Source organism: Ambystoma mexicanum, chromosome 2p (genome assembly GCF_040938575.1).
Source record: "Ambystoma mexicanum isolate Mex_15411 chromosome 2p, UKY_AmexF1_1, whole genome shotgun sequence".
Taxonomy (NCBI): domain Eukaryota; kingdom Metazoa; phylum Chordata; class Amphibia; order Caudata; family Ambystomatidae; genus Ambystoma; species Ambystoma mexicanum.
Window position 1 is genome coordinate 1,299,225,692 of NC_090923.1, and position 24,829 is coordinate 1,299,250,520.

The 24,829-nt window shown below is 48.3% G+C and overlaps 1 protein-coding gene across 1 annotated transcript in view; it reads left to right on the plus strand.

Moving 5' to 3' along the window:
• EIF2AK1 (eukaryotic translation initiation factor 2 alpha kinase 1) overlaps window positions 1-24,829 on the plus strand; it is a 1,543,308-nt gene that overhangs the window by 483,479 nt on the left and 1,035,000 nt on the right. Inside the window, exon 5 of the mRNA XM_069645632.1 lies at window positions 6,078-6,177. Within this exon, the coding sequence (XP_069501733.1) occupies window positions 6,078-6,177 (100 nt within the window). The remainder of the gene's footprint in view (window positions 1-6,077; window positions 6,178-24,829) is intronic.

Below are 24,829 nucleotides of genomic sequence, written 5' to 3' on the forward strand. Positions count from 1 at the left end.
TGTCCATTCTCCTGAAATTGTTATATTATTTTCAAGCGATACCGATTAAGATCCCCCAGATCTTTTTTCAAGGCTTTAGCTAAGGCAATTTCGTCTTTTATGTGGAGGGATAAGACCCCGAGGACATCTAGATCGGTGTTAATGGCCCAAATTGGGGAGGGGGGATGGCTCTACCGCACTTCCATCAGATACTACCAAGCAGCACAGTTGTGATTGTGAGTGCTCAAAGAATGGATGGGGGAGGTGCAACAGAAGGCTTGGGCCGAGCTAGATAGAGCGCTTGCTAGAACTCCACTGAGGGAACTACCATGGAAGAACAAGAGGCATAGACATGAAAACCTAAGAATGAGTGCGGTGATGAAAGCTCCCCTAGATGTGTGGGATGATCTGACACGGAGGGGAATTCTCTCAACAGTACCGGGCCCATTTTCCCCTATGTTTGGGAATCCGGACTTCCCCCCAGGTATGGAAAAAGGTGCCTACAAAAATTCGGAAATTGCATGGTGTACGAAGATAGCGGAGATGGTGGAGGGCCAAGAGGTGCTCCCTTTTGCAGCCTCCATTTTAGGAAAACAGATAGATATAAATATGAGCAACTCAAACATTGGCTGAACACCCAATCGGTTAAACAAGCTGCGTCTCGGGACCTCTCTGGGTTCGAGAAGTTTGCGACTACCAATCCGGGCAACAAAAAGTTGGTATCCACTCTTTACAGATTCATCAATGGTCAAGATGAAAAGACCAGCTGGTCTTACATGGTTAAATGGGAACGCACCCAGGGGGAACCCATCATTAGGGAACTCTGGGAAGAACTTTGGAGCGGGATTCCAAGGATAGCTAAATCGGCTCAGATGAGGGAGATGTGGGTCAAGGTGGTGATTCATTGGCACCTGACGCCGACGAGACTGCAAGGGATGTTCCCACAAGCAAACAATAGATGCTGGAGAGATTGTGGGGAGGAAGGGACGTGGGGGCATATTTGGTGGGACTGCCACAAAATTCAGAACTTCTGGACCGAGATTAAGGTACAAATGCAGGGGATTTTCCCAAACGTCACCCAGATGGGGGAAAGAGTGTGGATGTGTGGCTTTAAAGACGATGCGGCCAAGGCACTCACCAGGTCACAATGGAGATGTTTCATGGGTATGTTAATTGCGACATGGGCAGTGCTGGCTCAATGCTGGAAACAATCAGCTCCCCCTTTGATTTTCAGTTGGTTTCGAAAGGCCTGGTCATTAATTACTATGGAAAAATTGTCCTACACCCTGGGAGGCACATCTTGCTCATTTGAAGCAGACTGGGGAGGGGTGCTGGAATTCCTTCAATCGGGCTTTATGGAACAGTGGTGCCCACACAACATCAGAATACAGGACCTATTCAGGACTTGAGTGCTTCCCAGAGAACTCAGAGTGCTACCTCTGGGGGTTGGGGGGGGGGGGGGGGTATTGGTATAAGGGGGTTGAGTTGTTCATACTGTTCTTGTGAAATGATAAGTAAAGTTATTTTTTAAATTCTCAAAATAAATGTTGAAAAGAATATATAAAAATAACTTTCTTTCCCTCCCTTTTAAATAGCTGGAATGCCATTTTGCTCACACTTCATTTTGAGCCTTACCTGTCCAGAATCTATTGGGTGCGGTGTAGTGTATTAGCAACGTGATTTTTCTACTGCTTGATAATAGTGCAATGTTTAATAACTGATGTGTAAATAAATGTATATTCTTTTACTCAGAAACCTTGAGTCAGTGTAATTTCTGTCCTTTGTGTAACTATTGATACTGCTCACTTTACTCTTAAGATAAGTCTGGCTGCTCAGCCATCGCTACCACTTTACTGTGTAGTACAGGCTTGTACCAAAGGTGAATTTGTACTGTCACTTGTAGTCCTAATTTTGTGTGGTGTTCCCAAAGGGTACTGCATATAATTCTGCCTAACAGCTTATACAATAAGAAAATACTGTTTCAAAGTGCCCACAGGGCAAGGGCGGGGAGCAGGACTAGGAAATGCATTAAAAACAATATACATTAAAACAATATTTAAGAGCAGTGGGGAGAAAAGGAAAAGAGGATGAACCTACTGTGCCTTGTGAGTATTCGGAATGTGCAAGTGCAGCAAGGAAGAGGGCAGAGGAGGGTAATTGCTGGGGAGTCTGAACTCAAGGGTGAGCCACAGATGAAGTGCTAAGAATATTGAGTGCTACACGGTCTGAAGCCGCGAGAGGTGTAAGTGTGAGCCTCCAGGGCAGAGGGTGTAAGTGCTAGTGCAGTGGATAGACAGGAGCTCATCCGATTGGGTGTGGGAGGCCAGGGCCCCGAGGATCCATAAGGGCCCAGGACACCAACCGCAGCAACTGTGGGATTAGCAGAGGAGGGAAGGAGGAGGTCAACAGGAGACTTAAGGAGCTTCTGGAATTCAAGAAGATCCTGCTCAAGGCACAGAGGGAGGAGGAGGCTGTTCCCTAGGAGGGAGCTAGCTGAGGAAAGCGAACAACCACCTACCCTCTATTTAGCAAAACACTTTACACGCAGAGAGTTGGTGCCAGAGGAATGTAGTGGTCAAGAGGGAGAGTATTTAGTAAGATAAAGTTGAAGATGGTGTTGTCCCCGGGCCCAGACCGCCTGGTGGATGATGCAGAGGGATTTGAATTTCATCTGTGCAGCAACCGAGAGCCAGTGAAGACCGTTTAGTGCAGGAGAAATGCAGTCCCTGGGCTTAAGGCCAAGGATATGTCTTTGGGCGAGAATATCCCATGTGTCCGGTGACGCCTAGGTCCAACATTTACCTTGATAAAATCTCCCTGTCTTGCGTAAGATCATTATATGTACGTCTGAGGCTGGGGATATTTCAAACTGCATCCTTTACAAAAACATGATCGGACATGGGGTCGGAGGCTTGCCCTCTGCGTGGAGCAGCAAATGAGACTATGATACATTATATGTTGATTTGCCCCATGACCCTAGACTTGAGACGTTCTTACCTGAGACTGGTTTTGAGGGACGATGGGATCAGTTGTACAATTGAGGCCATGGAGTTTTTAAAGACAACCCACAAGGCCCACTGTTGTCTTTGCAAGGGCGCAATATTTGCACAGGGCCTGGTTGCAAACAATGAGGGCTCTGAAACAGAGTACAGCATAACAAAAGGAGACAATTGACGATGCTACCTAACGGTCACTATCTCTGATTTTGGGTGTTGCTTTATCCTAATGCCAAAGGCATATTTCTTGCGAGGCTCCGAGCAAAGCTCTCATCACAGGAATGAGTATCTAATCTGCAATTAGGGTGAGGCTTCTTGGGAGTGGGATTATGTGCCCACTATAGTATGAATCGGCTCCTGCTCCAATTTGCCCTTTGATTTTGGCATCCTCTGTTTAACAGTGGCATATAACAAAACTTGATTAATTTTAGTATGTTTTTTAAATGTATTTTTTAAGACCATTGGTAACAAAAACAATTTTATGTATCGTCTGTCCTATGAACTTTGGGAAACATGTCCTCTTTTACTGAAGTTTCTTTTATGTCATTTGTATTTTAGCATAATCGGCAGCAACATCTTTTTCCCCTATTGTTTTACGAAATTCGTGAAATGTACTTAAAAAAGGTTTTTATGCCGGAAAAAAAAGTTTGATTATGATGAGTTTTCTGCTACTTGTCGAACTACTTTTACTAGCAGCTCTTTGACGATTTCCTGCTAACACGGCAATGGCACCTGCCTCCAGGAGATTCAGTTGTTAATAAGATTGCATATGTAAATCTGAAAGCCAGCTCCAGTGGTGTGTGTGTCCAACAGGACACATGTTTTGCTTTATGGATCTATGTATAATCACTGATTTGTGTTGGATGATTCTCTTCCTCCCCAATCCTAGCGTATCCACTCCGTCTACCCGGTTAAGGCCTCATAGGCTGCTATGCCTGATTTCCTGGAGTGTCCCCCGCTGCCTCCTTACTTGTTTTGCTTAAATTATTATTGTGGGGCTTTCATACTCCCCCTTCTATGTCACACACCACCTCTCCCCCTCAACCTTTACCTTGGATGTGAAAGCAAGGCTACACCCCTATATCCTTCAAGCAGCCCTGCCCCCACCACCATTCCAAGCACAAGTTGTAAAAGTAGAACAAAAGGAAGAAAACTTCAGGACTCTGTGACATGAGATGTTAAATTGTGTTTTTTTAATGCTTGGTCTTAAAAGACCCAAAAACAAATGAAAATAATGCACCCCTTATCTCAGCCAGCTGACGCGTGAGACGCTAATCCTTTGGGATTTGGACTTTGGGATCAGACCCATGTAGAAGGTTTTGCTATTAATTTACATATGGATCAAACCGTTAAAAGCATCTCGGCCCTGATTTAAAAAAGGCTCAGTGAGCCGAATCATGTGTAATCGAGATAAAGGGCGCATTATTTTCATTTGTTTTTGGATCTTTTAAGACCAAGCATTAAAAAAACACAATTTAACATCTCATGGCGCAGAGTCCTGGAGTTTTCTTCCTTTTGTTCAACTTAATAATGACGGTTTAGGCTTATTACCGCCTAATTCCAGTGAACTGCGACACAGAAGGATACATTGTTTTGCTGTATTATATCCTTATGCCAATAAGCTAAGTTTACAAATAATTAAGGATTTACATTAGTCGCCTATCGAATCAACTGGCAAAGCCCCTTTTTGTTTGAAGTTCTAAAAGTACTTTTATCAACTCAAAGCAATCGGTCGCACCTGGAATGAGATGCTTATATGCCCAACATGCTACCTCACTGCTTCTGGACCCACCAGCCCAATTCTGTGTCTGCCATTGCCCAGGACACGTCACCCAAGACTATTCATGAAAAGTAATAATGGACTACAAGTGCATACCATGCCATGCATCAGTATTCAGCAATTTTAAGAATGGTCTGCTGTTCTGGAACTGTTCAGTGTAGCACGTTCAAGAAAATCGGTTCCATGTGTTAATATCCCGCAAAAATATTGCGATACAAAAATATCGCCATATTTTTCTGGCGATATTGAGTCATGGACCCTGCGGGGGACACCCCCGCAACACCCGCTGACACAAATTATCCCCCCAAAAAAATATCGCCTATGTCGAGACAAACTACCATATGTACGGCAATATTTTTGGCGGGGATAATATGTAGGATAGTAGAAAATCAGTACTGGTCATCGTGTGAAAGTCCGCACCATTAATGGGAAGAGCTGGGATTCGGAAAGTCACACATCGTTGAATATTGGTAAACCCCTTAAACAGGCTGTGACAGTTGCCTACTACTAGCTTTGCTTGGTGCTGAAGGAGGAGATTTAGTCTAGAACCCCATGCTCGGCAACAACAAAAATGAGAAAGGAGGGTATATTATGTCAGAACATTCAGGGCTCATGCTGGTAAATTGGTTCCTATTGTGCATCAGACTGAGCCATAGGGTGGAGATGGTGACTGGGTCTGGATACTGCAGGGGCGGTGAATGTGAGCATAAAATGTCAAGTCTGGGTGCTACTAGTTATAGACAGTAATTTGTTAAACTCCTAGCAAGTCTAACTACGAGTGGCTGGCCTTGTGGTTGTAAGACATTTCCCTTCACTACAGCATTAGGCTCTTGTCTGGCTCTTGCTATTTCTGGGCTTCAGTTATTATATAGTTGAGTGATAAGTGAAACCTATTGTTTGCTAAATAAATAATTGCAGGGGCATAACTTAGTCCTGGATGCAGCAAGGCACATTGAAAAAGTTAATCAGGTCAGAAGCTTTGTGACACAATCAAACATGTGGGTTGACTAAATAATGTTGCAGATCGGGTTGAAATGTTCCACTTAGAATACTCGCCCCATAAAATGGGGAAGTACCTAGCATTACGGTTGGTTATTATTTTGTATATTAATGTTCATTTTATCATTTATTTAATCCCTCATCGAGGCATACACTTGTGTTCTTGCCATTGATGAGGAGGACAGGGAGCTTAAAGACACTTGTTATTCTGCAACCGCACCATCTACCTCCCACACTTCTTCAATGTATCATTGCTTATAGTTGTATTGTACATACATGTTTTAAATAATGTTTCTTTAATAGGTATAAGTTTTGTTCTTCAGGGTAAAGAATTCTCTCTTTGAAGCGCAAACGTCTCGATACTTAAATGAATTTGAAGAGATAAAACAGCTTGGGAAAGGAGGCTATGGGAAGGTCTATAAGGTAACTTTTTGTATTTATTTTTTCTCTGAATGCATGTTACTTGAGTATGTAGCCAATAGCAGTATTATAATACACATACATGTACTCTTGTCAATACAGAAATTAAAAATTTCAGACAGATCCGTAGGAAGCCTATTTTCTCGCCACATGGTTTCTAAGTGGAGTACTGTGGATTGGAGGTTTATTTGTGAACAAGAAATCGATCCCCTGTAATATGCTGTCTACGATGAACAACCTCCAAGATTGCACCTATGGTGAATATTGGAAATTGAGGCCGGCAACCAGGGGTGGGAGGGCAAAATAGATGAAAATTATGCTCCCAGGAAACAATTGTTGAATCTCAAAGAAAAAGTTCACTTTGCATCAAATGTGTACAGGCTTCTAATGAGTTACAGGAAGTCCAGTGTGCTACTCCTCAGTTCCTGGTCTGAGTCAATTGGCACAGAAATGTCGGTAGGGAGATGGGAGAACCTGTGTAGGAATGTGGCTTTGACCTCTTTGAATCTTGGTGAAAGACTGTGACAGAAATAAAATACTCAAAAATGTTTACTGGACCCCTACCAAACTGTGTGCCAAGAGGTGCGATTGACTCGGATGCATGTTGGGGTTGTGGCCACAGGGGGGGCTCCTTTGAACACATGGTATGGTAGTGCTCTAAAAAGTGAGCTAATTCTGGCTCGTAGCCCCTGAAACCATGAACAAGGTTTTATTATCTGACCTGGATTTTGATTTTCAGACCATTATTTTGGGAGAAGACACACTTTTAGAAAATCTGACCTATCTGCAAAAGTGTCTGTTTTTTAGAGCTGTCCTCTCTGCTAAGAAAATCATACTGGGAGATTTGAAGAATGTAATTTTCCCTTCATGTTCGATTTGGGTTGAGGAGCTTTGCAAAAGTTCACTGCTTGAAAGAATAATTCTATGTAGGCAGAAAAAATTAATCTTCATGAGAAATTTGTGGTAGGTTTTTCTAGTTCACATGAATTATTTTGATCTGTGCTTTGTTTACCTGGTCTGTCTTGCTCTGTTAAAAATATCTTAATAAAAAGGTGAATTAAAATAAATGCATCTGATTTCGTCTTGTTCATCTATTTGGTCACAGAAGTCCTTGGTGACTTGCAATATTCGTTTTATGCATGGTAGGGGTTATTTTATTCCTTATAACACATGGCCAGTGTTAGGTAAGAATGGATCTATGTGATTATTGCGACAGCCAAAAATTGCAACATTTTTTTTTAAACCCCTTTACACCACATACATATGCGGGGGGAGACCCCCGCAGCCTCCCCATATTAATATTATATTCTGTACCCCCCACATATATATGTGGTTTAAGGGGGACCAGAAAAGAAAAGTCTGCATTTTGGGCCGTGGTAATTGTGAGGGTGACATTTTGGTACGATTCCGGGAAGAATTAGTGCAGTCCAACTGGTGTGGGACTACACAAGACTTATCTCTTGGTATTCGGTAACCCATCTTTTAATATAGGCCTATACTACACTAGTTGGTAGTGTGACTGAGCAGCCATGCTTGTCTTAAGAGGGGTAATGTGAGCTGTAGAGCTGTACAATGAAATCAATAACCAATTAAACACTTACACACGTAAAGGTATATGATAAATTATTTATTTATACACAAAGGTATTTAAAGCATTCTTTAAAAAGCTGTAATTAGCTGTAACATTAATCTCAAGTTAGGATTCAATTACAAATGTGAACAATAAATCAGGTGAGTAATTCATTCATATGTTACACATGTTCCAGCACCCAGAGGTGACGTCATTTGAGGTCAGTGTAGCATTTATATAGCATCACCTTTGCAATATTGAGTTTTCAAGGAAGGAAAGGTTAGGGTTGGATCAGAACAGACTGATGGGTTATAAGAACAGATAGTTGCTCCCAACGGGATGCAGGTAGTCTATTATCCCAGCATTAAAGTGTTCCACATTTAAATCCTGTCAGGGAACACGCACTGCCAAAGCCAATCGGTTCAGAAGGAGGCCTTTAGGGAGCCAGGACAGCCAAAGTCAATGGGCAAAGTCAAAGTTCTGATGCTCTTCTTAGAAATATGTTTTTAAATAGCCAGTGTTCAAAAGAGAAATCACAACAACTCAAGAGGAGTCCCCTTTAGAAAGCACAAGCTGTAAGGCCAATGCAGGTAAATTGAGGTCAACTAGTTACGCGACCCCCAGCTCTTCCATGCTGATCTCCTGTCTGTTACTGCACTGGATACTTGGCTACCCTCTGAACCAGGGGCCCAGGTCCCTACCTTTCCAGCTGCACACACTTGGGGCTGTAACTGCAACCCTCCAGTCCCCCCACCTGCAGTATCTAATACATGCTGTCTGCACTTAACTCCTGTACTTATACCTGCTGGCTGCACTTCTTGTTTTTTGTATTTGATCCTGTGTCCTGCACTTGCTCCGTCTCCCCTTCCCCTTGCAGTTCTCCCCTTTCCTCTCCCCAGCACTTGCACGATCTCAGTGTCACTGGGCCCAGTACAATCGTTGCCTTGTCCTCCCTTGTTCCTCTCCCATGCCTCGTCGTGCCTTGAAAGACTTGTGTATAGGCGCGCTATAAATAAAATACATCATATCATAACTTAGTGTAGGGTTAAATCGCACTCCCAAAGATAGGAAGTACCCCAAATGGCAAAGGGATAAAATACCCCAAGCCCCACAGTACCTTTGAAATGAAGGAATTGTTCCAGCTGGTTGCATTCACGATGCAATGCAGTAGACCCTTGTTCCTGGTCCTTGGTCATGGTGACAAAAGGGAGGACGACTGGTGGGCTCCTGCGGCAGCACTCCAGTGAGGGACTCGGCAGCAAAGGTTTTCCGTTGATTCAGCAGCTATTGGTGGTTTTGGCGCTTTTTTCTCAGCGCCACAGAAGAACGAAAAGCTCTGGTTGGGATTTCCTTCATCCCTCGGTCCTGGACTCTGGAAACGGATTTCTTGCTTCTGTAGGGTCCGCTGATGCCAACGAAGATTTGGCCGCCGTATCGACGTCGATGTCATCCTGCCTATAAAGGCCGCGCGCAGCGTCCGTTGCTCAGTTCCGTTTTTCCACGCTTACTCAGTGCCTCGGAATATCGTTGCTCAGTTTTCGTTGTGAATTAATCCAATTTCCTCGAGATATTCGATCCATACTCGATGGCTTCCTCGTCGGAACCGACGACCCCTCGGTCCGGCTTTAAAAAATGCCAAGACTTTGGGAAAAAGATGTCGCTGACTGACCCTCACAGAGTTTGTCTGTGGTGTTTGGGAGCTGAACACCATTGTTCGGAGTGCGAGGACTGTATGTCCATGACAGCTAACGCCCTGAAGGAGCGTAGGGGGAAGATGGAAAAAGGTAAGACTTCAAAAGCTTCTTCTTCCTCGACGAAGTCGAGACATTCGTCTCCTCGTCACCATTCGCGCTCCAGGTCTCGAAGCGGGTCCCATCACTCCTCGAGATCGAAGCACTCGAAGAGGAGACGTCGAAGATCCCCTTCTTCGTCCTCCTCTTCCTCTGTTTCTCCTAAGAGAATCCCTTGCCCCACGAAACATAGTTCCCGGGCTGAATGGGAGGAATTCCGCACAAATATGATGAGCGTCTTCGAGAAAGCGGCCTCAACCCTCTCAAAGACTGCCGAGAGCGATGCTCTGGTCGAAAGACCCGAAGGTCTAAAACGCCGCGAGTCGCAGTACCCGGCGAAGGAAGCTTCTCGAGCGCGTCACGAACCCTCGAGTAAAGCTATGACCTCGAACCCTTCTTCGAAGGTTCCGTCGACGAAGGTTCCGTCGACGCCAAGGTCGGTGTCTTCGACGCCGTTGTCGAAGGGACCTTCGACACACGGGTCTGTCGACTCGATGCCATCTTCGACACCGCCGTTGATGCCAAGGAAAGTCACGGTTGCGGTGCACCCAGTGGCTATCCCCAGGTCTTCGATGACGATGGCGTCGAGATTGTCGACATCCTCGAGCAGAATCCCAATTCTATCGAGGACCTCGAGGCCTCCGCCTTTGTTTTCGACCCCACGTTCGAAACCTTCGGCGTCGACGACATCGACGTTTTCGAGGCAGATTACAACAAGTTTGGCATCCTCGGCCTTGGAGATGGGTTTCACACCTTTTGTGAGTTCAGACCAATTGAGAACTATGTCCTCAATTATGGAAGAGGGAGAACTATCTGACCAAGAAGAGACATTTGAGTTGCAGGGATCTGCAACCCCAGTTCAGGAGGAGTTATCCTCAGAGGAACGCAGGTTAAAGGAACTACATGATTCCTTACATGAGGCAAGTGGGTTAGACACTTCCCCTGAGGTGGAGTTTGCTAGGCCAGACCCGGGGGAGCATGCTGAAACCCCCTATAGAGCCTTAATGGCCAGAATCACAGAATTTATGGGGTGGTCAACACCTTCACAGGCTTTCCAACAAGATGACCTCACAGATATTCTTGATAAAGATCCACAGGAGGATCCTGTAGTGCCTTTTCATAAAGCTCTTCAAAGGAAAATCATGACGAACTGGGAAACCCCAGATGTCGTCCAGGCAGTAAATAAAAAACTATTTGCTAAATACAGGGTATCTTCTGCAGACCCGGAGTTTTTGTCCAAACATCCATCCCCAGAAAGTCTGGTGGTACAGGCAGCATCTTCTACTGACATCAAGACTGCTTACCCTACCGTCCCACAGGACAGGGACGATAAAAAATATGATGCTATGGCAAAGAAAGTTTTTTCGGCATGTAGCATGGCGTTAAAATCTATTAATGCTACTTGCACCCTTGCTAGATTCAGCCATACACTTTGGGAGTGTGCTTCTACAGCGGCTGACTGCATCCCGGAGGGAGAAGAAAGGGAGGCGTTCCTAAATATCATACAGGACGGTAAAGACGCTATGTGCGAATCCCTCCAGACGGGCATTGATTCGGCTGACAGTATCAGCAGAGCAATGGCGGCAAGTACAACAACCAGGAGATTTGCCTGGTTGGGAAAGTCTGGTTTTGCCCCAGATGTGCAAGCCAGGCTCTTGAACATGCCATTCGATGGCTCTTCTTTGTTTGGGAAAAAGGCGGATGACAGTTTAGAAAAACTGCAAACATCAAAGGCAGCAACAAAATCCCTAGGCGCTGCAATCCGTCAGACACCTTTTCGTTCCACAGGATCCTCTGCGAGAGGCAAGTCCTTTCGCTTCTACTCCGCATTCGGAAGAGGTAGAGGACGACCGGCTCAAAGGGGACAAAGAAGAACTACCCGAGGTGGACGGGGTAGATATTCAAAAGCCGCAGCAACAGCAGGTGCCTCTTTACCATCGGCATCTGCATCAGCCGCCCCAAAACCACTCTGAGGACTTCCCTCACAAGACACCTGTAGGAGGCAGGTTAACTCAACATCTGGCGGAATGGCAGGCTATCGCGTCAGATGCTTGGGCATTGGAAACAGTTGCCCAAGGTTACTGCCTGCCTCCTACGCATACCTCAGAGTCATCCACCGGGGATCAGCTCCCTAAAAGCTCCAGATCCGCTCCTCTTGCAGGAAATTTTAGACCTGCTAGAGAAAGGTGCCATAGAACCGGTACCTGTAGCGGAGAGGAACAAGGGCTGGTATTCCCCTTACTTTCTCATTCCAAAGAAAGACGGAGGACTGAGACCCATCTTGGACTTGCGAGAATTGAACAAATTCCTCAGGAAAGACAAATTCAAGATGGTAACTCTTTCTCAGATCCTTCAGACCCTACAGTTCCAGGACTGGTTGGTATCTCTGGACCTTCAGGATGCTTATTTCCATGTGCCTATCCATCTCAAACACAGGAAATACCTGAGGTTCGCAATTGGCATCTCTCATTATCAATTTCGAGTGCTGCCATTTGGGCTGACCTCCGCCCCGAGGGTCTTCACCAAGTTAATGTCGGTAGTGGCTGCAAGTCTAAGGAGGGAAGGGGTTCACGTCTACCCCTACCTGGACGATTGGTTGATCAGGGCTGTATCTTCGGAACAAGCTCAGATCCAGCTAAATCATGTTTGCCACTCCCTTCACAGACTGGGCTTCTCCCTCAATTTAAAGAAGTCACAAATGATACCATCGCAGAGACTCCAGTTCATCGGAGCGATCCTGGACACTTCCCTGGGAAAAGCCTCGCCACCAGAGGTGAGGGCTCACGATATTCTACAGATGGTTACCAAGTTCCAAAATGCCCAACGTCTCCCAGCCTTCGACTTTTTGAGGTTGCTAGGCCTCATGGCATCCTGCATTTTCCTAGTGCCAGAGGCTCGCCTGAGAATGAGATCCCTCCAGTGGGCACTGAGAACTCAGTGGTCACAATTCTCAGGAAGAATGACAGATCTTCTTCAGGTTCCCGACAGGGTGGCACGAGACCTTCAGTGGTGGGCCTGTCAGGAGAACATTCTGAAAGGAGAACAGTTTTGGCAACCCTGGACGGAGATAACAGTAGTCACGGATGCCTCACTCACGGGGTGGGGAGCCCACGCCAACGACTTGACCATCAGCGGTCGTTGGTCTCCATCGGAGTCCAGACTACATATCAACCTGTTAGAGCTGAGGGCCATCAGACTTGCGCTGAAGGCGTTCCTGCCATCTGTACAAGGAAAGAATGTCCTGATAATGACGGACAACACAGTGGCCATGCATTACCTCAACAAAAGAGGAGGCGTAGGATCACTACCTCTGTGCAGAGAGGCGATGCAGCTCTGGTTTTGGGCAATCCAAGAAGGAATCTCTCTATCGGCAGTTCACCTAGCCGGAGAGAAGAACTTGACAGCGGACGCTCTGAGCAGGCAGAGCACAGTCTCCCACGAGTGGGAACTAGCTCAGGAAGTCCTTCAAGAGATCTTTGCCCTTTGGGGAACCCCTCAGGTGGATCTGTTCGTCACCAGTGTTAACAGGAAGTGCGATCTGTTCTGTTCAAGGGAATTTCCCCCGAGAGGAGCTCTGGGAGACGCGTTCATAGTGGACTGGGAGTTTACACTTCTGTACGCGTTCCCACCGGTCCCTGTCATTCCTCAAATGATCAGGAGGTTGAGAAGATTCCGGAAAACCATGATCCTAATTGCCCCGGATTGAGCCAGGAGAACGTGGTACCCGGACCTTCTAGACTTGTCCATCTGCCCTCCATTTCGACTTCCACTCAGAGAGAATCTACTCTCACAGAAGGGAGGTCAGGTTCTCCATCCAGACATCAAAACCCTCAACCTTCACGCTTGGCTTCTGAAAGGCTGAGGTACAAGGATTGGGACCTCCCTGATGATGTTATGGAGGTGTTGCTTTCGGCAAGGAGGCCAGCAACAAAGTCTTTATACCGCTGCCGTTGGAACAGATTTTGCAGCTGATATAGAGAAAAGAATATCAACCCCTTTTCATGTGGTACACCAATGGTTTTGACCTTCCTACTCTATTTAGCGAATTCAGGCCTTCAAGTTGGCACCATCAAGGACTATCTTGCAGCGCTATCCATCTTTAAGCGCACTGCGGAAGAACCATCCTATTTCAAGTTACCCTTGGTTATACAGTTTCTAAAGGGGTTAACTAACGTTTATCCCCCAAGACCATTCCAGGTTCCCCTATGGGATTTAAACTTAGTCCTAACTTTCCTGATGGGCACACCTTTCGAACCACTCCATTCTTGTTGGTTAAGATTTCTTACCCTTAAAACTGTTTTATTAATAGCACTTACATCTGCTAGAAGGGTGAGCGAGTTACAAGCTTTCTCTTGTAAACCCCCTCATACAATCTTTCACAAAGACAAAGTTGTTCTGCAAGTGAAGCCTAATTTCCTCCCAAAGGTGGTTTCTGAATTCCATATGACTCAGAAGATTATCCTTCCATCTTTCTATCCTCCTCCGGGGAAAGAGGAAGAGAGGTTACACAGGCTGGACCCAAGAAGGGCTTTAAGTTTTTACATCAGTAGATTGGCTAGGATAAGACAAGCAGACCAGCTGTATGTACGCTACGCAGGTTACAAGCTGGGGTTACCGATAACTAAGCAGACCATTTCCAGATGGATCATTCTAGCCATTTTGGAATGTTATAAACTGGCAGGTGTGGCCCCCTCCACACCTTAGGGCTCATTGGACTAGAGGTATCGCAGCTTCATCGGCCCTCAAAAGAGGAGTGCCGGTTAGAGACATATGTGCGGCTGCCACATGGTCGTCCGTCCATACCTTTACACGGTTTTGCAACTTGGATTCCTCCTCCAGTCAAGCGACTAGGTTTGGAAGGGCAGTATTGCACTCTATTCATCAATAAAAAGAAGCATGAAGTCAGTACTCCCACCTCCAATAACAGAATACTGCTATGGGAGCCTATCTAAGATAAGGAATACGTCGGAGGACACAATCCCTTCGAAGAACAAGTTACTTCTTACCTTGTAACGTTCTTTCGATGGGATGTTCCTCCGACGTATTCCTTATCGACCCTCCCATCCATCCCCGCAGTACTACTTCCCTTGTTGTTGCAGCTTATGCTCCTTCAGGGTGATTAGTCTAGTCCAGAAAGAATTATTGTGGGCTACAAAACTGAACTGAGCAACGGACGCTGTGCGCGGCCTTTATAGGCAGGATGACGTCGATACGGCGGCTGTCGAGGGACATGGACTCGCGGACGTCGACGCGCAGCGCCCTCTAGAGAAAAATGTTTGCGAGGCCAGCGAAGCTGGAAAGAGATATCTAAGATGAGGAATACGTCGGAGGAACATCCCATCGAAAGAACGTTACAAGGTAAGAAGTAACTTGTTCGTCTCGAGGCTAGTTGGTCCAACCAGCCTAAGGGAGGAGGTTGTCCTTTATGTGTCTTCCGTGTCTATTTGAAAATGGGGTCATCACAGCTGCAGGGCTTCACCGGGCACTTCGTGGTCTAGGAGGGTGCTGCTGGCATCTTCTCTTGTCTTTTGCTTCGAATGTTGTCCTCCAGTGGTCGACTCTGCTCTTAGTCCCAAAAACCTCTCTTTTTATGCATGTTCCCATTCATTCACAGCCCTAGGCTGTCAATCACACAGCAGGGTGGTTGTTCTCAAGGACAGCCAGCCTGCCAATTGGAACTAGTTTCACTCAAGCACACCTAGAAAAAAAGGGCAGGGAAGTGTCAGGACCCTCCCTCATTTCCTGCCTTTCCAGACACACTGGAGCCTGGGCGCGCTTCAGGGCTGAAGCCCACCAAAGGCAAAACACACAAAGGGCTCAACCCTGATACAAACAGAGTAAAAGCCCAGAAGAAACTAACTAGCAAACGTCGAAAAAAGAAGACGGGCCATTTTGAGAAAATTGTCACCCATGGGTGCAGCACTGCAGCTGAGGTATCAGCCTGCAGATGCATGTCACTATGTAGTAAAAAAGAAACCACTGCCAGCAGCCATTCAAGTGAGTTAGTGTAACAAAATGTTACATGAGGAATGGGTTAAAGGAATTGCTATGAAACCCCCAGCACTACACATAGGACCAATAAGGTTAAGGTAATTAAGGCAGGGGACATCATACTATTCTTGGGAACAGCAGTCCACCCACGAAAATGTAGTTAAACATTAAGAGAAGTCCAAGGTTCAAGGGACTTCTCAGTGGCACTGCACAAAAGGTGCTGTGTGTCACAAGGCAAACGCAGATGCCTATGGAGTTTACCAGACTCCATAAAACGTTAAGGAACATAGAAAATCATATTCAGGAAAACACATGAGTGAGTGAGAAAAAGGTCCGACTCAGAAGTAAAAATTAAAAAGCCCCTAGTCCAGCAAAAGAGCTGGGGGTGTCTAAGGTTAAAGGGAGGAATTTGCACAGAAATGAAAATTCTCCCTAACAGCCACCCACTCATTCTCTTTAACACCTTGTCTCTTGCTTAACATAATGTAAGCGATCTTCCATTTGCAGATCCTTATAAGCAATATAGAATCTGTTTGGATTTTGAAAGCAAAAATGCAGCTCCTAATGTGTTGCATAAAAATAGCTCAAGCAGGAGGGGTGGCTTGGGGCCATGATGAGAATCATGGCTCCCTAGAAGCTCCTGATGTGATACGGTTCACGAGTGGAATTACCTGTTCCCCTTCCCGATTTTGCGTGAGACAAAAAATATGGCACGCCTGAGCAATGGGGCACGATTCGCTTATGAATTCCAGAATCAGCTCACCGTGCCTTCGGCGATAATTCCAGTGGAAACGTATGGCCCGGGGCGGCGTTCGTGAAGAAAATGGCACCCGCTGCATTCTGTAGAAGGAACTCTGCCGCCACAATGGAGGAGGAGCCCTCTGAGCAAGGCAATGCCTGTAGCCTAGCCTGATCCGCCGGGGGGCAGCCGTGACACCTTAGCTACATATACTCTGAGGCCCTGGGAATATCCACCCATCCCCTGCTCTCTCGCGGCAGGGCTGCCGGAGATCATCTCCACGAGTGCGGCAGTTGCCCCGCACCTCACAGCCGGCAACGCCTGCAGTCAACTCTGAGTCGTCCGCTGGCGGGCAGCGGACCCTCAGCTGCAACATGACTTTGGCTGCCCTGCCTCTGTGGCGAAAACCCTCCTGACGCCTGCATCAGCATGCTGAAGCTGCCTGGTGTTCCTTTGTGCTGCTCGACTGGGGGTGCAGCACTGTTCCATCATTGAGCACTCTCCAAGTGCTTACTCCAGGCGGATGTGCACTGACTCCTCACCCGGCCCGGCGTCCTGCACAACCCTCCTCTCCGGATCCCCCGCACAGTGACTCTGCCACTGGACTCCCCACCGTGTGGAAAGGCTCCCACCTCCTCACTCTGGGATCTCCCAGACGCCCGCTGATTGAAGGTGAGCCCCGGGAAGCATAAGGGCTAACGGAGGAGGAGGAGGGGGCCGAGATTCCGCAGTGCTCCTTTGGTGTGCCGATGGCGGCCCTGGGGTGGGATACGCTCTGAGGGGACTCTGTGACTCTGTCACATGCCGAAGCTCTGCCCCGCTCTACCACGCTCCCCTGTGCCCGCCGAATGAAGGGGAGCCCTAGGAAACATATGGGCTAACAGAGGAGATGGAGGTCGAGATCCCGCAGCGCTCCTTGGCATTCAGTGGTGGGAGGCCCCAGCGAGGTGGAAAGAGGCATGCTCTGGGGGGACTCTGGCGTACGCTGAAGCTCCATCCCCGCACCGCCCAAGCACCCCTGGATCCGCTTAAGGAAGGTGGGCTTTGAGAGAGACAGGTGCTAACAAAGTCGGAATCCAGTCCTTTGATACACCAGCTACACTGCACCGCCACAGTCCCTGGGGCCAATTGAGCGATCGGGGGGGACGCTGAGAGAGCGCCTGCTCTGGAGCCCTCCCGTGGGGCCTAGAGGTGGAGGTCCCCTCGCAAATAGGCTCTCTGCGGTTGCTTCCTGGGACACCCCAGTGCTCCAAGGGCTCATCTGCACCGTGGGCCCGGTGCCCCCCCCCCTCTCGAAGGAGCCTCGGACCTTTCATCAACCGCCGCTCAAGACTGCCTCGGAAAGGGAAGAGTGGTGACACAGGAAGGTCCACCACACTCCTAATCATAGTCTCCCATCAGGCCACAATGGCAAAAAGTGGCAAAACGGCCAAGCAGATGGACATGGCGGTGCTGATGAGTGGGGCCACTTTGGAAAAGGCGAAGAAAGGCGAAATAATAGCTTATCCATCATCCGGAACTGACCCCAGCCTGTCAACGGTAGGCACAGGTCAATCTGCCACAAAATCTGACTTAAATGCCCTTCTCGAGGCCCTGACCAAGGAGATTCAGAGGGTACTGAAGAGGTCTCAAAGAAAATCCGCCTCCTTGACAAGAGTGGCCGAGGTCGAAACCCGCACTACAGAGTTGGAAACGGAGTGGTGTGACCAGAAACTCGAGTGGGAGCGCGGGCAGTACCAGATCACTGCCCTGGAAGCAAGATGCGAGCAGTTAGAAATGAAACAGGAGGACGCAGAAAACCGATCGAGGCGCAATAACATCCGCCTCAGCGGCATCCCATCCACTGTCCTGGACGCATACCTAGGTATGCGTCAGACCTCCTAAGATTCATCATGACCCTCCCAGACGATGCCCCACTCGAGTTGGACCGCGTCCACAGAATAGTCCTGTGGCGATCTACCTCCTCTCCGCCAGACGTCCTGGCCAGGGTCCACTTCTTTAAAGTCACGGAGGAGATTATGAAAGAAGCTAGAGCGATGCAACAAATCAACTTTAGAGGATCAACTATCCTGCTCTACCAAGACTTGGCGAACGTCACCCTTCAGAAACGAAAGGAGCTCAAAGTCTTAACGGAATGGCTGCGTGGAAAGGGTATCCCGTACCACTGGGGATTCCCAACATCAGTGAAATTTACCTGGGAGGGTGCCCAAAAGCAAATCCACTCGCTGAGAGAAACTGAATGTTTTCTGGGAATCCGCGAGGAAGGTGAAGCCCCTGGGGTTGAGGAGATCCATCAGAGCCCCTCCAAGAGGCAGATGGGTGCGTCTTGGACGTGGGTCAGCAGAAGACGCAGGGTCCGCTGTCCCCCTCGGTGGGCCCCCAAGCCTGACTGATCATCACAAGCTCAGTTTGCGCCCCACAGGCTAAAGAATCACTTGCGGGAGTTTTCGGGAGCACATCCACGCAAGTCATTATCCCTACACTCTAAAAGTTCCAGTGCTACTGTGTCCCGGGGGGGGTGAAGGTGAGGGGTGGAGGGGGACTGCAGTTTAAGGGTAATAAGGGGGGCCTCCCCCCATCTTGAGAAAACACCAGTCTCTGGATGCCCCCCCCCCCACCTGCATAAGCAGGAATGTTATCGTCCCGCTCGAAGCCGGGTTGGGCCAAGCTGATCTTAGTTGCTTGGTGCCGGAGCACCACCAGTTGCCCTGTTGGGTAGGATGTTTAGTCCTACAATTTGACAAGTTGGGGGGGTAGGGTGAGGGTCAGGGAGGGGGCAGGGTTTGGACAGGAGAGCGGGTGTTTAGGTTTTCCTCATCTCCTGCATTTAGCTAAGATTTGCAACACATTGACACATACGGCCACACTAAACGCACAGAATCAGTGGACTTACACAAGAGCGACATGCATCCAGAAGGATGATAAGAGCGAACTTAGGATCCTCACATGGAACGTCCAAGGCCTTAACTACCCAGGGAAGCGCAGGTCCGTTGAGCATAGGCTGGGGTTACTGGAGGGCGATGTGGTCTTTCTTTAGGAGACCCACCTACTGCACGCCAATGAAAAACGCGTCAGATTTAGGAGGTACAAAAAGGTTTTTTTTTACACTTCTGGGGAGAAAGAAAGTGGGGTAGCAATTTTACTGAGTGATCAGATCCCCCCTAGCAAACATTACAGTTAAGAGACCCCAGCAGGAGATTCCTTATGGTGAAGGGACACTTAGCTGAACGCCCGATCACTATAATCTCTATTTATTGCCCCAATGCTGCCCAGGACAAATTTATTGCCGACCTGATCCCAACGATCTTGGCCTTCGCAGAAGGGGTCCTGATCATGGGTGGGGACTTTAACCTGGTCCCTGACCCCATGGTTGATAACTCTTCCACCAACCAGAGCTGATTACACACAGTCTTTATCCCTAGCTAGACTCTTGAGGGAAACGGAAACTGTAGATGCATGGAGGCTACACAATAGTGTGGCGAGGGACTATACTCATTACTCGCTTGCACACAAGGTTTTCAAAGGGATTGTGTCCTCCGACGTATTCCTTATCTTTGATAATAAGTTTCCAGCTTGCTGGCCTCGGAATTTTTTCTCTAGAGGGCGCTGCGCGTCGACGTCCGCCGAGTCGATGTCCCTCGACGGCCACCGTATCGTCGCCGATGTCATCATGCCCATAAATAGCCACGCGCTGCATCCGTTGATCAGTTCTGTTTTTCCGCGCTTCGTGGGGCCTCGGAATGTCGTTGCTCAGTTCAGTCAGGATAACTCTATATCTACTCGAATAATACCTTCTCGTTCTCAATGGCATCTTCATCGGAACCGACGAGGCCGCGATCCGGCTTCAAGAAATGTTGAGACTGCAGTAAAAATATGTCGATAACGGATCCACACAGGATCTGTTTGTGGTGCTTGAGATCCGAGCACCATTGTTCGGAGTGTGAGGACTGCAAGTACATGACAGCGAAAGCCTTGAAGGAGCGCAAGGGGAAGCTCGCGAGAGGTAAGTCAGTTAAAACCTCCTCGAAGGTTTCTTCAGCTGAGTCGAGGCATTCGTCTCCTTGCTGTAGAAAACATTCCCATTCTAGATCTCGAAGTAGCTCCCACCATTCGTCGAGATCAAGACACTCAAAAAAGAGACGTCGAAGATCCCCTTCCTCGTCGTCTTCTGTGTCCCCAGAAAGGGTCTCCTGTCCCACTAAACGCAGCTCTCAAGCTGAGTGGGAGGATTTCAGAAAGAAAATGTTAAGCGTCTTCGAGAACGCGGCCCCGACCCCCTCGAAGACAACTGAAGGTGATACCCCGGGTGAAAAACCCAAAAAATCAAAACGCCGCGAGTCGCAGCACCCGGCTAAACATTCCACCCGAGAGCGCCACGAGCCATCGGGTAAGAAGGCACCATCTTCGACGCCGTCGTCGAAGATTCCTTCGCACGGATCTGCGCCATCGACGCCGTTGTCGAAGGGTTCCTCGACGCATCGGTCGATCGACTCGATGCCATCGTCGACGCCGACATCGACGCCGATGAAAGAGAAGACCAAGGCCACTCCTCAGCCAATGGTGATTCCAAGGGCCTCCGGCACGACGCCGAGACCATCGTCGATGTCCTTGAGTAGGATCCCGATCCTCTCGAGTTCTTCGAGACCCCTTCCAGTTTTTTCGACGCCGATCTCGGCGCCTTCGAAGCCTGTCACATCGGCGTCGACGACATCGACGTTTTCTTGCCCAATAATGACGAGTTTGGCTCCTTGTGCCTTAGAGATGGGTTTTACACCATTTCAGAGGTCAGAGTACCCTGGACTATCTTCAATTTATGAAGCGGGGGAAGATTCTGACCAGGAAACATTTGGGTTACAGAGGACCACACTGCCTATTTCAGAGGATTTCACCTCTGAGGAAAGAAGGCTGAAGGACCTACAGGAGTCACTACATGAGGCAAGTGGGCTGGACATTTCCCCAGAAGTGGAATTTGTTAAACCAGACCCAGGGGAACAGGCCGAAACACCCTATAGAACCCGTATGGCAAGAATTATTGAATTTATGGGTTGGTCTGTGCCTTCACCTGTTTTTCAACAGGATGACCTAACAGACATATTAGACAAAGGTCCACAGGAGGACCTTGTGGTCCCCTTCCATGCAGCCTTACAAAGGAAAATTACATCTAATTGGGAAACTCTTGAAGTTATCCCTGCGGTCAATAAAAGATTGTCAGCCAAGTATAGAGTAGCGGCTGCTGACCCTGAATACTTATCAAAACACCCGACTCCAGAGAGCCTGGTGGTTCAAGCGGCAACTTCATCTAGCAGTAGGACCGCTTACCCTACTGTCCCACAGGATAGAGATGACAAGAGGTACGATTCTATGGCGAAGAAAGTCTTCTCTGCTTGTAGTATGGCGTTGAAGTCCATCAATGCCACCTGTACGCTCGCCAGGTTCAGTTACACACTATGGGAGTGTGCTTCATCAGCGGCTGACTGCATACCCGAAGGAGAGGAAAAGGAAGCCTTCCTTAACATTATTAAAGATGGCAAAGCTGCCATGTGCGAATCACTTCAAACTGGCATTGATTCCGCTGACAGTATCAGCAGGGCCATGGCGGCAAGTACAACAATCCGCAGGCATGCGTGGTTGCGAATGTCTGGCTTTGCTCCAGATGTACAGGCCAGACATTTGAATATGCCCTTTGACGGCTCTTCACTATTCGGGAAAAAGGCTGATGACAGTCTGGAAAAGTTGCAGACTTCTAAAGCAGCAGCAAAATCTTTAGGAGCTTCTCTCGCCAAACTCCTTTTCGCCCCTCAGGAACCTCTGGGAGAGGAAAGTCCTTTCGCTATTATTCTGCATTCGGCAAAGGCAGAGGACAGCTGGCACAAAGAGGCCAAATGAGATCCACCCCAGGTGGACGGGTCAAAAGTACTAAGGCCGCAGCAGCAGCAGGTGCCTCTTTACCCTCTGCATCTGCATCAGCCGCCCCCAAACCACTCTGAGGCCTTTCCACACAATACACCTGTAGGGGGCAGGTTAACTCACCATCTGACGGAATGGCAGGCTATAACGTCAGATGCTTGGGCATTGGAGACAGTTGCCCAGGGTTACTGCCTACCCTTTCTACGCATCCCTCAGTCATCCACCGGGGAACAGCTCTCTAAAAGTTCCAGATCCGCTCCTCTTGCAGGAAATTATAGACCTGCTAGAGAAAGGTGCCATAGAACCGGTACCTGTAGCGGACAGGAACAAGGGCTGGTACTCCCCCCTACTTTCTCATACCAAAGAAGGACGGAGGACTGAGACCCATCCTGGACTTACGAGAATTGAACAAGTTCCTCAGGAAGGACTAGTTCAAGATGGTAACTCTCTGTCAGATCCTTCAGGCCCTCCAGCTCCAGGACTGGCTGGTATCTCTGGACCTTCAGGATGCTTATTTCTATGTGCCAATCCATCTCAAACACAGGAAATACCTGAGGTTCGCAATTGGCGACTCTCATTATCAATTTCGAGTTCTGTCATTTGGGCTGACCTCCGCCCGAGGGTCTTCACAAAGCTGATGTCGGTAGTGGCGGCGAGTCTAAGGAGGGAAGGGATCCACGTCTACCCCTACCTGGACGATTGGCTGATCAGGGCTGTATCTTCGAAACAGGCCCAGGCCCAGCTAGATTATGTCTGCCACTTCCTTCACAAACAGGGCTTCTCCCTCAATTTAAAGAAGTCACAGATGATACCATCACAGAGACTCCAGTTCATTGGAGCGGTCCTGGACACTTCCCTGGGAAAAGCCTCGCCAACAGAGGTGAGGGCTCAAGATATTCTATAGATGGTCACCAAGTTTCAAAATGCCCCTTCGACTTTTTGAGGTTGCTAGGCCTCATGGCATCCTGCATCTTACTTGTGCCAGAGGCTCGCCTGAGAATGAGATCTCTTCAGTGGGCACTGAGAAGTCCGTGGTCGCAATTCTTAGGGAGAATGACAGATCTCCACCGGATTCCGGACAAGGTAGCCCACGACCTTCAATGGTGGGCCTATCCAGAGAACATCTTGAAAGGAGAACTGTTTTGGCAACCATGGCTGGAGATAACAGTAGTCACAGACGCCTCACTCACGGGGTGGGGGGAGCCCATGCCAACGACTTGACCATCAGCGGTCGTTGGTCTCCATCGGAGTCCAGACTACACATCAACCTATTGGAGCTGAGAGCGATCAGACTTGCGCTGAAAGCTTTCCTGCCATCAGTACAGGGGAGAAATGTCCTGATAAGGACGGACAACACGGTGGCCATGCATTACCTCAACAAAAGAGGAGGCGTAGGATCACTGCCACTGTGCAGAGAGGCGATGCAGCTCTGGTTTTGGGCAATCCAAGAAGGAATCTCTCTATCGGCAGTCCACCTAGCCGGAGAGAAGAACTTGACAGCGGACGCTCTGAGCAGGCAGAGCACAGTCTCCCACGAGTGGGAGCTAGCTCAGGAAGTCCTTCAAGAGATCTTCGCCCTTTGGGGAACCCCTCAGGTGGATCTGTTCACCACAAGCACCAACAGGAAGTGCGATCTGTTCTGTTCAAGGGAATTTCCCCCGAGAGGAGCTCTAGGAGACGCGTTCGTAGTGGACTGGGAGTTTCCACTCCTTTACGCGTTCCCACCAGTCCCTGTTATTCCTCAAATGATCAGGAGGTTGAGAAGATTCCAGAAAACCATGATCCTAATTGCCCGGGATTGGGCCAGGAGAACGTGGTACCCGGACCTTCTAGATATGTCCATCTGTCCTCCAATCCGTCTTCCACTCAAAGAGAATCTTCTCTCGCAGAAGGGAGGTCAGGTTCTCCATCCAGACACCAGAACCCTCAACCTTGACGCTTGGCTTCTGAAAGGGTGAGGTACAAGGATTGGGATCTCCCTGATGATGTTATGGAGGTGTTGCTTTCGGCCAGAAGGCCAGCAACAAAGTCTTTATACCGCTGCCGTTGGAACAGATTTTGCAGCTGGTGTAGGGAAGAGAATATTGACCCTTTTTCATGTGGTACAACAACAGTGTTATCGTTTCTACTCTGCTTGGCAAACTCAGCCCTTCAAGTTGGCACTGTAAAAGGCTATCTCGCAGCGCTTTCTATCTTCAAGCGGACTGCGGAGGAACCATCGTATTTCAAACTTCCTCTAGTGGTACAATTTCTCAAGGGATTAACTAATGTTTATCCTCCAAAACAATTCCAGGTTCCCTTATGGGACTTAAATTTAGCCTTAAACTTCCTAATGGGCACTCCATTCGAACCACTTCACTCTTGTGCACTGAGATTTCTCACGCTTAAAACTGTCCTATTGGTAGCATTAACATCTGCTAGGAGGGTGAGCGAGCTACAAGCTCTCTCCTGTAAACCCCCACATACAATCTTCCACACGGACAAAGTTGTCCTACAGGTGAAGCCTAATTTCCTCCCAAAGGTGGTTTCTGAATTTCATATTACTCAGAAAATTACCTTGCCTTCGTTCTACCCTCCTCCCCATCCGGGGAAAGAGGAGGAAAGGCTACATAGGCTGGACCCAAGGCGAGCTCTCAGCTTTTACATCAACAGAATGGC